Below are 16,110 nucleotides of genomic sequence, written 5' to 3' on the forward strand. Positions count from 1 at the left end.
TCCCATTCTATCTTTTTTTCTTCCACTTATGCATAATTTGGCACACTCATAAACTTGCTCATACATATTTCCCGTCTTGAATAATTTTTAATTTGTTTTAACAGGTTACAGACTTCAAACACTGGGTAAGGTGCTTGCTTGGAACAGGCAATTCCGAATGTGCTTGTTACACAATGAACAGGCAAACTCTTGCCCTGGATTAAAATCATGCTATTTTGCACCTGTTAGCTAGTTAGAAGTCTGAGGATATTATTAATAAAAAGAAAAACATTTTACTTGCAGGAGTGTGTAAGACAGACTCTTCCTCCTCCCATTCTGCAAGTTAAGAGGAAAATACTATTTCAGACATGTTGTTTCTGCATTATATATGCCTATGCACGAGGTTTGCTTTTTGGAAGGTGGGAATATTTAAATATAAACCTCATCTCCAATGTTAGTCTATTGCTTTCCAGCCGGTCTGACCTACATATGTAGGCGGGATATAGACAGCAGGAGTATTATTTTAATAAAACCCTGTTGCAACCTTTTCAGTTATGCAGAAATCTGTTTTCATCCATAGATGCACCAATTCTCTGTTTGCAATCCCCAAACCTGGACATACTGTACATAGAATTCATCAGTATTATTGCTTTATTTTTAGAGCTGTGATGGCACAGTGGTTAGAATGCAGAACTGCAGGCTGACTCTGTCCACTGCAAGTAATTTGATCCTGAGCGGCTCAAGGTTGACTCAGCCTTTTGAGGTCAGTAAAATGAGGGCCCAGATTGTCGGGGGCAATATGCCGAGTCTGTAAACCACTTAGTGCTGTAAGGCATTATGAAACGGTATATATATATATATAATAGCGCTACTGCTATTAACACCGACATTGATGGGTAACTTCTTTATGATGGTTTATTTTCAAATATACATAGTCCTTGGCTTGCAGCCATTTGTTTAGTGACCATTCAAAGTTGCAAAGACAGTGAAAAGAGTGACTTATAATTGGTTTTCACACTTACGACTGTTGTAGCAACTAGCATGTGTTTATGACTGTTGCACTGTTCTGGGGGTGATGGGATCACTATTTTTAACCTTTCCAGACAGCTTCTGATAAGCAAAGTCAGTAGGGGAATCCAGATTCATTTAACAACCATGTGATTCGTTTAATAACTGCAGTGATTTGCTTAATAACTATGGCAAAAAGGTCATAAAATAAGGCAAAACTCACTTATCTGTCATGTTTCATCTCTTTTATGTTTAAATTGATGTATCCTCACCAGTAAAATGTAGCACAGAATACAATGTGAATCTTCATCATTTAATCAATGACTTTCCAACACTGTACCAATTAACATTATTAAATAAGAATTTATGAAAGTGGCTTGTATGTGAAAGATGATTGATACATGCAGATAGGGATCAAATAATATTGTAATAGTATACCCCATTAAATATAATTGCCAATAATATAAATATACTTATTTTTATCTGTATCTTGTTTCTACAACTCATACTCCCCCAATTTTTATTTAATTTGCCTTCTGGCTAACAAATATGATGGAGACAACATACATTACAGGTAGCCCTTGACTTACAACCACAATTGAGCCCGAAATTTATATTGCTAAGTGAGACAGTTGTTAATTATTTTTGTCCCATTTTACAACCTTTTTTGTCACAGTTGTTAAGAGAATCACAGCAGTTGTTAAGTTACTAAAATTAAGTGAATCTGGTTTCCCCATTATCTTTGCTTGTCAGAAGATCTCAAAAGATGATCACATGACCCCAGGATACTGCAACCGTCATAAAGACATGCCAGTTGCCAAGCATTTGAATTTTGATCACATGACCATGGGGATGCTGCAATTGGGCTTTAGTATGAGAAAGGGTCATAAATCACTTTTTCAGTACTGTTGTAACTTAAAACGGTTACTAAATGATTGTAAGTTGAGGACTGTATATGTAAATGTATACGCATATATAATTATAACATCATGGACTGATTAGAGCTGTCAGGAGGAATCTCCTATGTTGGTTTCAACTGAAGGCAGCAACTTTAGTTTGCATAATAGAAAAGCTGGGTATTGTGTAAGATTGCGGTTTTTATATGTATGTATTTGTATGTCTGCCTTATTACATATATTCTGTTCTATTTGTGAAGATGAATTCGCATCATTTTACTTTTGAGTAATTTGATACCTATAGATTCACAACCCCAGAAAAAAATCATTCTGCCTCTTTTAACCTTTTTCTGATGTTTAACATGTCTGGGGAATATAAATGACTTTGGTTATCAGTCACTCATTCCTGTTTTTTGTGTCTTTGGCCTCTGACTTGTCACCACCTCGAGGTATGCAGCTTCTGCAGAAATTCTGGAAATGCTTGTTCCATATTTCGGGTGAAGGCAGTTTCTCTGAAGGTCAGTTGGGAAATGGGCTGGTGATGAAGTATCTATCCAGAAACAGACACATGCCTATCCAAATGAAAATCTGTCCCTGGTCACCTCCCATCTTGACTACTGCATTGTATTCTACATGGGGCTGTCCTTGAAAGCTTCAGCTGGTCCAAAATGCAGTGGCTCACATGGTTTTGTGCATGTCTAAATAAATAAACAAACAAACAAACAAATAAAATGTCTAAATCTAGACAGCATACTGAAAAGCAGAGACATCACCCTGCCAACAAAAGTGCGTATAGTCAAGGCCATGGTTTTCCTAGTTGCAATGTGTGGCTGTAAAGTTGGACCATAAGAAAGGCTGAGCGACAAAGAATGGAGGCCTTTGAACTCTGGTGCTGGAGAAGACTCCTGCGAGTCCCCTGGACTGCAAGGTGATCAAACCAGTCAGTCCTAGAGGAGATCAACCCCGACTGCTCTTGAGAAGGCCAGATCCCGAAGTTAAAACTCAAGTACTTTGGCCATCTAATGAGAAGGAAGGACTCACTGGAGAAGAGCCTAATGCTGGGAAAGATGGAGGGCAAGAGAAGAAAGGGACGACAGAGAATGAGGTGGCTGGATGGAGTCACTGAAGCAGTACGCGTGAGCTTAAATGGACTCCAGAAGATGGTAGAGAACAGGAAGGCCTGGAGGAACGTTGTCCATGGGGCTGCGATGGGTCGGACATGACTTCGCAACTAACAACAACAAAAATTTGCACATCTGTCATCTCTCTTGATGGGGCTGCATTGGTTGCTGATTTGTTTCCGGGTCCACTTTAAGATGCAGGTTGATATTACCAAAGGCCTACGTGGCCTTGGACCAGCTTATCTGAAGAACTGTCTTTCCCCAGTCATATCTACCTGACTCCTCTCTTAAGGAGATTCATCTAGTGCGACTAAGAAGAAGGGCCTTCTCCATGGTGGCTCCCTCCCTGTGGAACATCATCCTTGCAGAGATAAAACTGGCCCCTATCTTAATACTCTTCCAAAAAGCCCTAAAGACATGGTTAAGCCAGCGGGCCTGAGGACCCCAGAGTGGGATGGAGCCTGTCAACTGTTCTGGTCTTATTCCACCAAGGAGGTAGAAGTTTATTAGGTTTTGTATTGGTGTTTTATCATTTTAAGTCGCTGTAGTCACCGAGGGTATGTAGGACGGCCATATACATTTTCTTAATAGTGTAAATACATAAACAAAAATTGTTGAAGCATATTGAAATTTGTAGATTTAGATCAGATGGAATCTCCTGTTTCTTCAGGTAATCTGATTTCATCAACACAGATACTACTTAACATAGTAGACCAAGGAGAGCCAGATTCATGTCATCAGCCAGGGATACTCATTGAATTTGACCACCATTGACTCTCAGCCCAATTGATCCAAAGAATTGCAGTAGGGAAAAATTCTTGGAGAAAAGGGAGGATAGAATAACAAAGTTGTACGGGACCTTGAAAGTCTTCTAGTCCAGCCTCCTGCTCAAACAGGAAACTCTATACACGTAACACCGCTGCTGCGCGAGCTGCATACCGACGGCCACCGGAAGGCCCACGCGAAGTTCCATGACTGATAGTAGAAATTCCGCGAGGTACCGTCGCCTGGTCCTATGGAAGCTCTGGCGGAAGACGGTGTCTAATGGAGGGTAGCCGGTCATGCGAGGGTGTCCCACCCAGAGGAGTCCCACGGCAGCCGGTCTCAGTGCCGGCTGGCGACCCCAAGGGGGAGGGTCTTCTCTGTGGGAGCTCCCACCCTCTGGAATGAGCTGCCCCCAGAGATCAGGGTGATCCCTGATCTCCCTTCCTTCCGCCGCGCCCTCAAGACATGGCTGTTCCAACAAGCGGGACTGGCCTAGGATAATTTTTAAGGGGTTTTTTAGAGGGTTTTTAATTACTTTTTAATTAGACAATTTAAATATTTCATTTTAATTAATTTTAACTTGTGATTGTTAGTGGTGTTTTTAATTGATTGTCAGCCGCCCTGAGTCCGCAAGGAGAAGGGCGGGATATAAATTCAAATAATAATAAAATAATAATAAAATAATACTGTTTCTGACAAATGTTTGTCCAGTCTCTTCTTAAAAACCTCCAGTGTTGGAGCACCTACAACTTCTGAAGGTAAGTATTCCACTGATTAATTGTTCTTACATTTAGACATTTCTCCTTAGTTCTAGGCTGGTTCTCTTCTTGATTATATACAGTAAATTCAACCACAACAAAAAAAAAAACAATACACTGATGAATCAGCCAAAATTATTTTTTTTTGCATTTTTACTCCCAAGCTATAGCAGCTAACTCAGTGGGTTGTCTATTATTTTGGAAGGATTTTTTTTTTCTCCAGAAGGTTGGCTTTCTCCATTGACATACCTCCAGCATTTCTGACCTCCTGGTAATGTTCACAATCACATCCGCATATACGAAATAGTGACACAGGAAATTCCAGATTCTCAAGCATGATTAATGAATTGCATAACTCCATTCATCTGCCACCTTTGCTTAGAAATAAAATAAACCGTGGTCTCATATGAACAGGACTGAAATTTTAGTCCAAGGGCTTAGAGGTCATAATTCCTACAGCCATGTCATTGTCTCAGTCCCACCCAGTCAACCAAGACTATTATCCATTTACAAAATCACTTCACAGTTCAAACAGGGGCACCCCGTGACTCTGTTATGTCAGCTCATAGGATGCAGTTTGTTGGCAATCATTCAAGAAGGCTGGGAATCCTGCAGAGACCCTTCTTTGTTCTTCGTAACTCAACCAAACTGTAGCTTCCTCCGTGATACCTATTCTCGTGTGAAACCGGGTAAGCCATTTTGCAAAACCCAATTGCCAACATCATTAAAGGACAAGGATTCATCTGATCCCCTTTCCCTGTGAATGCATAAGTCTCATTCTATCACTCCTCCAAATCCTTTGGAATCTCAAGGCATTTGTCAGTGACACTCTAAAAGCATCGATTACAGTGGTGCAACGTGACTTTGCGAAAGAGTGCTACGCACTCCCTAATTTGGACGCTGCGGTCAAGATACTCTCCGAGAGGAATGATGCACACCATCTGACTGAACACTGGCAGCCGTACCACAGTGTTGTTATGAGCCAGATTGGACAGCAGGAAGCACACATTTACACCAAGGGTTTCAGAACTGCCAAGATGTTTTGAGAGCCACAAGCGTTAACACCCAGATGATTGCATGTTATCTTAAATTCAAGCTCAGATAAGTTATTCTATACTGAATGTCCTGTCTGAAGCCTGCTAGTGGTTTCCACAACACAGACCTAGTTCACAAATCTTGACAGACCAATACTTTAAAGGTGCAATGATTGGTGGGAGATGTCCTTCACACATGCTGACAGCCACACACTCAATCACAGCAGCTCTGCTTTCCTTAGATGTGATCCCACAGGACTGTAATATGTGCTCAAATTCTACAGAGGCATAACATGGATGGCGATAGACTTTTCTGGCTTAAATCTGGCAGAAGCTACTAAGACACTAGAGAAATCCTTACCTAAAAACATTCTTCATTGCATGCTAAATGAAGCTACTTTAAATTATTCATTCTCCTCTATCAATATGAGAAATACAAGTAGACTTCGACTTACAACTATTCTTTAGTGACCGGTGAAAGTTACAACTGCACTGAAAAAGCTGACCTATAACTGTTTCTAACACTTAACAACCATTGCAGAATCCCCATGGTCATGTAATCAAAATTCAACACTTGGCAACTGGCTCTTGTTTATGATGCTTGCAATGTCCCAGGGTCTCGTTATCACTTTTTGCGACCTTCTGACAAGCAAAGTCAATGGGGAAGCCAGATTCACTTAAAAAACATGTTGCTAATTTAATAACTGCAGTGATTCACTTAACAACTGTGGCGAGGGAGGTCGTAGAATGGAGCAAAACTCTCTTGACAATTGTTACACTTAGCAACAGAGATTTCGGGCTCAATTGTGGTCGTAAATTGAGAACTACCTGTAGTTTAAGTTTAACTCCAGTGCTTCTTTTTCCTACATTTCTTATGACTTAATAGGCTTCTTGTTTGCATTTCTTGGATTTTAGGCTAGGTGATGTTTGTTGAAATAATTGTTGTTCTGACAAATTATAACATAAAGAAAAATATTTGTAGTTCAGGGCTGAAATGAGAGGGTGCTTTTTGAGCATGGTTATTTTCTTGCTGATGTTTCATTACTAATGATGTTACCTAGTCTGGGTGATGAAACATTTGCAAGAAAACAACCAAGCTCAGAGAACACCAAGGACCCCTCAATCTCTAACACAGTGATGGCAAAACTTTTAGAGACCGAGTGCCCAAACTGTAACCCAAAACCCACTTATGTATGTGGGTGGGTGTGGCCCATTGGATGGGTGTGGCCAATTGGGTGACCATGGTCAGTTGGGTGGGCATGGCTGCAGCAGTAACGGCAGACTGGGTGGGACTAAAAAGTTCAATCAATCAATTCCAACTTTGCGAGATCTTTTTTTTCCCACAAGAAGTTGAAATTGATTGATTGAACTTTTTTTTTGCACATGGCAGTGGAGGCCTAAAGCGAAAAGATTTTATAAAACGCACCTGAAGGCCTAGGACTGGGGTGATGGCGCGTGTGCCCACAGAGAGGGTTCTGCGTGCCACTAGTGGCACGCGTGCCGTAGGTTCACCACCACAGCTCTAACATATCAGAGATGGTTCCAATTGCAGAGGCAAAGTTGATGTAAACTTTGATGATCTGGTACTCTCCAGACATGATAAGTAAAACCACTTGGTCATACAGACATACAAATATACTGTGATTAGTTGAGGCACAGTGTGTTCTAAATAGCAATGTGACTTTTGGAAGAGGCCTCATTATCTATCCTACAGTAACTGCTCCCATTTTAGATTTGGCCTACTGGCAAGTTAATAACCTCAGAACACACTGAGGTAAAATATCTGAGGTAAAATATCTGTCCCAGACCCTTAACACATTGTGCTATGTTTCAAAAGCAGAAATATACAGCTGTATCATCAATTATAAGACAAGACAATAGATACATTTGTACTATCTGAATCCAGGACGAGATGGCTGTTAAAATTATTCCCCAAGAGCATATGTTGCATACTGACAATGTTTTCCCTCAGTTCACCTGTTGACACAATCTCCATCCTTACTTTTCCCACTGGAAGTAAGTTTCCTGGAACAGGACAAGGATTGTGAGGGAGAATCTGGTTTCCCTCAGGATTGGCAACCATCAAGGATATATTTATTCTATTTTTTTTCTCATTCATAATCATTCTGGAAAGATTTTATGTTTGCAATACCTGCAAATCTTTATAACTGACAGAAGTAGTTATGCAATGCATAGAAGATTGTTGATTGCTGAAGAAACTATGTTCCATCTTTTAGCCATGGAATTCTTAGAGTAATTCTTGTACAGATAATCCTCGACTTACAACCATTTGTTTAGTTCCCACAGAACTGACAAAAGCATTTTTGAAACGACTGTTTTCAACACTTATGACTATTGCAGCATTCCCAGGGTCACAGGTTCAAAATTTGGATGCTTGGCAAAGGGCTCATATTTATGACGGTTGCAGTGTCCCAATGTCACGTGTCTACCTTTTGTGACCTTTTGAGAAGCAAAATCAATGGGTAAACCAGATTCATTTAACAACCATGTGACCAACTTAAAAACTGTAGTGATTCATTTAACAACAATGGCAAGAAAGGCCAGAAAATGGGATGCAGCTCACTTACGACTTGCTAGCAAATGGGATGCAACTCACAAATGTCTTGCTTAGCAACAGAAACGTTGGGCTCTATTGTAGTTGTAGATCGAGGACTACCTGTACTCATCCCCTGGAAACTAGAAGCTGTAGTGAAGATGTGGAACGTACCCCACCCACCCCAAAATGTTTTGCAGTACTTACCACCAGGTTCCCAATCACCATGACCAGCAGAAACACCAGGAGACACAGTGGCTGACCAACGACTTTCATGCAGTCCCACATAGTTTCAATCCATTCTCCACAAAGGATGCGGAAGATGATTAGAAAAGAATGGAAAAAGTCCTTCATATGCCAGCGGGGTAGCATTCCGTTGCTGCTGATTTTGCTGACATTCTTGTAGTAGAAATCTCCGAAGAGCTGCATCCCGACCACCGCAAAAATGAAGACAATGATGGCTAAAACAAGGGTAAGATTTCCCAATGCTCCCACTGAGTTTCCAATTATTTTAATAAGCGTATTTAAGGTTGGCCAAGATTTTGCAAGCTTGAAGACCCTTAGCTGTAAGGGGAAAAAAATCACAAAAACATAACTAAGTCTTAGAGAAGGACACTGAATGATNAACTGTTCATTTAGTGACCATTCAAAGTTACAACGGCCCTTAAAAAAAGTGACTTATGACCATTTTTCACACAAGTGTTGCAGCATTCCCCATGGTCACATGATCAAAATTCAGACCCTTGGCAACTGGCTCATATTTATGACAGTCGCAATGTCCCTGGGTCACGTGATCCCCTTTTGCAACCTTCTGACAAATGAAGTCAATGGGTAAGCCAGATTCACTTAACAACCATGTTATTAACTTAATAACTTGAAGTGATTCATGTAGCAACTATGACAAGGAAGGTTGTAAAATGGGGGCAAAACTCACTTAAGAACTTCTGTCTCACTTCGCAACACAAATGTTGGGCTCAATTTTGGTTTTAACTTGAGGACTCCCTGTGAAGAAGATGAAGAGCTAGTGCGGATTAAAAACAAGTGTAAGAGTTCTGTTGCTCTGTCCTTCATCCTCTGTTTTAGTTCATGTATAATGCTTAGTATGTGGAAAAGAAACAAACAGCATCCCAAATCTGCATGTGGCAGGCATAATTCTCACCCCTATCTCTCACATCTTTGGGACAACCCTCAGACCCGTCTCAATTAGCGGTGCTTTGAATGAACCCCCTTATCTTCATTGAGTGGAGAGTCATATCCTGTCTCCAGAAGCTTTAGTAAAAGTGGAGCAATGGGAGAGGGAGAGATCTGCAGGGAGTTTGAGGGTCTATAGGAGACATGACAATGAAGTTACAACCTGAACTGGGAAGAGTCGACAGGTATTTGGCTCATTTGGACCAAGGTTCAAAATAGAAGTGCTAACATTAGATGGTAATATCTAGATGATCTTGTCTCTTCTCAAAAAGTTTAAGTAGAGCCAGACTTGGCTAGTGCTTGAAAGAGGGAGACTGCAACAAAGGTCTTTAGCTCTTTAGAGTGATAAGTCAGGAAAAAAAACATGTTGAAAAAAGGCAATAGCAAACCACCACTGTACTATTGCCAAGAAATCTGCAGAAATGTCTATGAAGCCACTGAAAGGTGAACAAAATGTCGGGAAAACTTTATTTACCGCTTCTATATCATACCTATTTTGGGGGCTTGCAGTGTTTTAAAGGGCAAACATTCTGATTTTGCCTACTCCCCTACAAATAAGCATTGCAAGCTTGAAAATCTAATGGAGCTGCAAAGATGGGGCTGAGGGCATCATGCAAGCTATGGGCCACAGTTTGCTTTCTCTACCCACGTGCCAATGGATAACCTAGTTCTAAGCATTTATACAGTAGAAGATTACTATAACACACTATTTGTGGGGCTATCTTAAGGCTTTGTCTGAATACCATAGTTGATGCACAAAGCAACTACACCGAAGTGTGCTGAAGCAAACATGAATGAAGCCAGGTTCAAAGGTTGCATTTCTGGCACACAATTTGTTCAATTCAAAGTTATGAAAATGCTGAACAAATGACCCTTATAACAGGTTCTCATAGTTCTGGCTATCCCTGTATCCCCACACTTAGTGCCTAGCTCACGCTTACAACATCACATTGAGCTACAGTCATGTGACTGTAAGTTCCAACATTTTCTGCTGGCTTTCCACAAACAAAGTCAATGGGGAAGCCAGCAGGAAGTTGCAGTCAAATCAGATCCTAACTTAAAGACCTGCAGGGCTTCACTTAACAAAAACAACTAGGACCGCTAGAATTGCTGTTACTAAGTGACACAGCCGCATGGCATTAGGCTTTACAACCATGTCTCTTAGTGATGCTAACAACAATCTCATTATAAACCAAGGCCCTTGTATCTAAAGAATGCTAAAGCTTGGGACTAGGATACCTAGTTGATCGTTGTCCTCTCTGAAAGGTTGGGGTAATGACAAAGATCATCAGATAAGGTGGTCCTGCATTTATAGGACTAAAAGACTGATTTCTTGATGTTCTTTGTAGATCAACCTTCTCTACCTTGGCACTTGCACTCTGGATTATTGGTACTGCTCTCAGTACATTGCTTTGAGATGATTAACATGAAAATGGATATAAAACTAAAGGTTTTTCCTGTCCACCTCAAGGGGGCAGTGTTCATCTCTGTTTCTTAGCTGAAGAAGCCAGCGTTGACCAACGATTCTTCCATGGTCAAGTGACCAGCATGGCTATATGCCAAGGTGCATGGAACACTGTTATCTTCCCACCAAAGTGGTACCTATTTATCTACTCCCACTCACATGCTTTAACAGTGCTAGGTGGGCAGGACCTGGGAGCTCTCCCCACCAGGCAGTGCTCGGGGCCTTGAACCTAGGTGCCAGCTTTCCTGCTGACAAGCTCAGTGTCTTTAACCGCTGAGCCATTGCGCCCTCTGATATAAAACTATTTTAAAATAAATTAGTATTTGCTATGCAAATTGTTTTGAAAAGAGCACAACGGGTTCAGCCATAATTATCATATGTCAAACTCTCTACATCAACATGGTACCCTTGAGATGAGTTGTAGTTTTAAGGCCCTTTGAGAGACCAGAGGAAGTTGAGTCAATCGTTTGCTTTCACTGCGCTTTGTAATCTTATCCTCATTTGCCCACCTGCTGCTAACCAGTTGTGTTCATAGTGTTTAGGAGCTGCTATAGTACAGTTACACAAGTATAGTCCAGGGGTAGGCCACCTTGGCTCTTTTATGACTCGTGGACTTCAACTCCCAGAATTCCTGAGCCAGCATGGCTCAGCATGGAAACCTCTCCCTTTCCCCTCAGCATGGCTGGCTCAGGAATTCTGGGAGTTGAAGTCCACGAGTCATAAAAGAGGCAAGGTGGCCTACCCTTGGTATAGTCATCCACTGTATGAAATTGGATGAAATGGAAAACATGGGTAAGATGCTAATTACAAGAAAGGAGATAAAGTGCAGATAGTCCTCAACTTATAACCATTCATTTAGTGACCATTTGATGTTACAACGGCACAGAAAAAAAAATGACTTATGCTCATTTCTCACAATTTGCATCATCATCATGGTCACCTGATCAAAATTCAGATGCTTGGCAACTGGCTCATACTTATGAAGGTTGCGATGTCCTAGAGTCATGTGATTGCTTTTTGTAACCTTCTGACAAGCCAGATTCACTTAACAACCACATTACTAACTTAACACCTGCAGGGATTCACTTGAGAACTGTGGCAAGAAAGATTGTAAAATGGGGCAAAACTGACTCAACAACAGCCTTGCTTACCAGCAGAAATTTTGGGGTCAATTGTGGTCGTAAGTGGAGGACTACCTTTACTACCCCGCATGCAATTTTATTTTATTTTATTATTTTAATCCTGCTAAAATTATTGCAAAGGCTTTGCATTTTATGTCTTACAGAAAAAGAGAAAGGTAAAATATTTTACCAGTCTGAAGGAGCGTAACACAGACACATTTCCCATGCTGGAAAGGCTTAGTTCCATCAAACTTAGCGTGACAATTATACTGTCAAAAATATTCCAGCCTTGCTGAAAATAATAATATGGATCCAATGCTATAACCTTAAACACCATCTCAGCCGTAAAAATACCAGTGAAGATCTGCAAAAAGAAACAGGATATTCAGCGTAAGCAGGATTGCCTTGTTCTGGGTGGTTTCCCAGATTAATGAGGATACAGTTTATGTTGTATTTGGGGAAGGCAGCACTGGCCATCCTATATACCACAGGATTTTTTTAAAAATCTAAAGACTGCCATATATTTGGCTCAGAAATAATTTAAGGTATCCCTTATTTTTCCACCACAATCACTCAATCATTTTATTTTTGGAGCACTGAAACCTTCCTTGAGCATGTATTCCATTGTCTTTTAATTCTCATCCAAATATCTACCCTGAAATCTTAATATCTTATTAATTTATCATTACATGCACAAAAATCCCTTATGCTTATACTATACTTATAATATTGGGTCCAATTCCAGTCACGACAATAGAAAAAAGATGCTGAGACCCTAGAGCAGACATGTCAAACTCGTGACGTCATGTGATGTCGTGCAAAGTATCGGGACGGTTTTGCCATTGCCGGCAATGGGGTGGGCACGGCTTCCGGATGACGCGTCCGGTCCGTGGGTTGGCAGTTTGACACCCCTGCCCTAGAAAGTGTGTAGAGAGGAGCAACAAAGTTGATCAAGGGTCTGGAAGCTAAATTGTATGATGGCCAGTTGAGAGAGAAATAGGAACATTTTGCCTAATGTAGAGAAGGATTAAAGGGAACATGATATCTGTCTTCTAGTACTTGAGGGATTGACTTATTCTCCAAAGCAGTTGAGGGCAGGACAAAAAGCAGTGGGTGAAAGCTTGTTCAAGAGAGAACCATAAGGAGAAGTTTCCTTTCCTCCTGGAATCGTGAGTGCTCCATGGCTGGAGGTCTTAAAAAATATAATAATAATAATAATAATAATAATAATAATAATAATAATAATAATAATAATAATAATAATAATAATAATAATAATAATAATAATGATGATGATGATGATAAAGTTGGAAGGGACCTTGGAGGTCATCTAGTCCAACCCTCTGCTCAGGCAGGAAACCCTATACATTTCGGACAAATGGCTGTCCACTTTCTTAAAAACTTCCAGTGTTGGAGTATTCACCGCTTCTGGAGGCCGGTTGTTCCACTGGTTAATTGTTCTAACTGTCAGGAAGTTTCTCCTTAGTTCCAGGTTGCTTCTCTCCTTCATTAGTTTCCATCCGTTGCTTCTTGTCCTGCCTTCAGGCGCCTTGGAGAATAGCTTGACTCCCTCTTCTTTGTGGCAGCCCCTGAGATATTGGAAGACTGCTATCATGTCCCCCCTCGTCCTTCTCTTCATTAAGCTAGACATACCCAATTCCAGCAGCCATTCCTTAAATGCTTTAGCCTCCAGTCCCCTAATCACCTTTGTTGCTCTTCTCTGTACTCTTTCTAGAGACTCAACACCTTTTTTTACATCGTGGTGATCAAAACTGGATGGAGTATTCCAAGTGTGGCCTTACCAAGGCCTTGTAAAGTGGTATTAATACTTCACGTGATCTTGATTCTATCCCTCTGTTAATGCAGCCTGGCACTGTGTTGGCCTTTTTGGCAGCTGCAGCACACGGCTGGCTCATATTTAAATGATTGTCCACTAGGACTCCAAGATCCCTCTCACAGTTACTACTATAGAGTGGAAAACATTTGATGGAGATGGTATAAGGTCTCCTGCCTTGAGAGGGGAGTTGGACTAGAAGATCTTCAAGGTCCCTTCCAGCCCTATGATTCTACGTTCTATATATAACCACTGTTGTCTACTAGGGGTTATGTAAAAAGAGTGATCCTGTTTCAAATAAAACACATACATTTCTGCATTTGGTAACATCTCAGTAATTTTGGAAATACAACTATCAATGGAAGACAATATTTCTAATTCAGGGTTGAACTATGGGGTCCTTGGGGCTCTCTGAGCTTGACTGTTTTCTTGCAGATGTTTCATTATCCAACAATTATCCAACTACCGGTGGCACTGATGTTATCTAGTTCTAGTTGAGCAATGAAACGTCTCCAAGAAAACAATCAAACAATCAAACTCAGAGAACATCAAGGAACCCAAACTCACAACTATTATTTACAGTTAATGCCCTTAAAAATTATATAAGTGATGAAAAACCTGTAATTTAATCAAACTGCAAAAAGTATTCCATAGTTTTGACCCCATCTCATTACGTGAGGTCTCAAGGGATGATAAGCATCTGCAACCCACAGGGCACAATTTTTTAACCCTTAAATTAGGTCACAATTTTCCAACTTTGGCTGTTCATCATCTGTGAAGGACAGGAAAAACAGGAAGAATGTGTAATAGGAAGTAAAGCAATCAATTATTATTAGCTTATATAGCTAAAGTGCCATCTCTTTGTGGCAAACAATATCCCTTTATTTATTTTCCTTTTTAGGAGCTACATGGGTCAGGATGATGATGTACTAACATTATGTGAAGTGCAGAAATTTGCCTCATTCCCCCCCTTTTTTTTTCTTCCTAAAACGAATTGCATCTTGCCAATAGTAATACTACTAGCATAAAAACAATAGCATGGTCCTAATGGTTTTAAACACTTTTATTCTTTTTAATGACTTTTGTGGCATTTAAAAAAAATATTTTGTATTTTATTTTTAACCTTGTTACCTGCCCAGAGTCATAGGAAGACTAGAGGCTAAAACATATGAAGAACAGTTGGAGGAACTGGATATGTCTGGTCCAGGGGTAGGCTACCTTGGCTCTTTTATGACTGGTGGACTTCAACTCCCAGAATTCCTGAGCCAGCATGGCTCAGCTTGGAAACTCTCCCTTTCCCCTCAGCATGGCTGGCTCAGGAATTCTGGGAGTTGAAGTCTACGAGTCATAAAAGAGCCAAGGTTGCCTAGCCCTGGTCTAGTCTAATAAAGAGAAAACCTAGGGGTGACATGATAGCAGTGTTTCAATATTTGAGGGGTTGCCAGAAAGAAGAAGGAGTCAAGCTATTCTCCAAAGCACTGAAAGCAGGACAAAAAGCAACGGATGGAAACTAAACAAAGAGAGAAGCAACCTAGAACTAAGGAGAAATTTCCTGACAGGGGGAACAAAAAATCAGTGGAATGGCTTGCCTTCAGAAGTTGTGGGTGCTTCATCACTGGAGATTTTTAAGAAGTGATTGGACAGCCATTTGCCCAGAATGATAAAGGGTCTCCTGATTGAGCAGGAGGTTGGACTAGAAGACCTCCAAGGTTCCTTCCAACTCTGTTATTCTGAGTGAGGTGAGCAGCCATATACATTTAACAATAAATAAAAATAAGTAAATTAATACGGTAAATCTATCCCCTATGAACAGAGATGACAATAATAAGACACACCCAAGGCATATGACTGACCATTGTTAAATACAGGCAACTGGGTTACATAGGCTCTTGAGCCATCATGTCATTTCATTTATCTTCCTGTTGGAATGAATTATTCATTTCTTAGCCAGATGCGCTGAGATAGTAATTCCCAGAGCGTGATTAAAAATAATTCTGGGAGACGTGGCCCAAGCGTACCTGAAGACTATCAGTTGGAGGAAGGAAGCAAGACACGTGAAACATGACCTACATACCAGATTCCCAACGTTCAGCACTTCCTCAAATTCTTTGGTCATCTTGTAGTGATCCATGGCCATGAAGAGTGTGTTCATCACAATGCAAAGGGTGATTGTGAGGTCGCTGAAAGGATCCATAATGATGAACTTGACTTTCTCCTTGATCAAGAGCCACATTGGGCAGCAATCCCATATGAGAAATTTTACTGCAAAGTGATTCCAGCAAGGAGGACATTTCTGTTGAGATTCCTCAAGCTCTAAGTAAGAAGGAACAGAGCATGTGGTGGGGTAAGTAGCAGTAGTTGGACACAGGAAAGGAAATAAATAC

The 16,110-nt window shown here is 40.7% G+C and overlaps 1 protein-coding gene across 1 annotated transcript in view; it reads right to left on the reverse strand.

The window, feature by feature from the left end:
• Positions 1–16,110, reverse strand: part of LOC107303320 (sodium channel protein type 5 subunit alpha) — a 315,483-nt gene that overhangs the window by 166,831 nt on the left and 132,542 nt on the right. Inside the window, exons 13-15 of the mRNA XM_015832541.1 lie at positions 15,801–16,039; positions 12,083–12,256; positions 8,323–8,679 (exon numbers count right to left, since the gene is read on the reverse strand). Of these exons, the coding sequence (XP_015688027.1) occupies positions 8,323–8,679; positions 12,083–12,256; positions 15,801–16,039 (770 nt within the window). The remainder of the gene's footprint in view (positions 1–8,322; positions 8,680–12,082; positions 12,257–15,800; positions 16,040–16,110) is intronic.

Source organism: Protobothrops mucrosquamatus, unplaced genomic scaffold, assembly GCF_001527695.2.
Source record: "Protobothrops mucrosquamatus isolate PMUCROS unplaced genomic scaffold, P.Mucros_1.0 scaffold5, whole genome shotgun sequence".
Taxonomy (NCBI): domain Eukaryota; kingdom Metazoa; phylum Chordata; class Lepidosauria; order Squamata; family Viperidae; genus Protobothrops; species Protobothrops mucrosquamatus.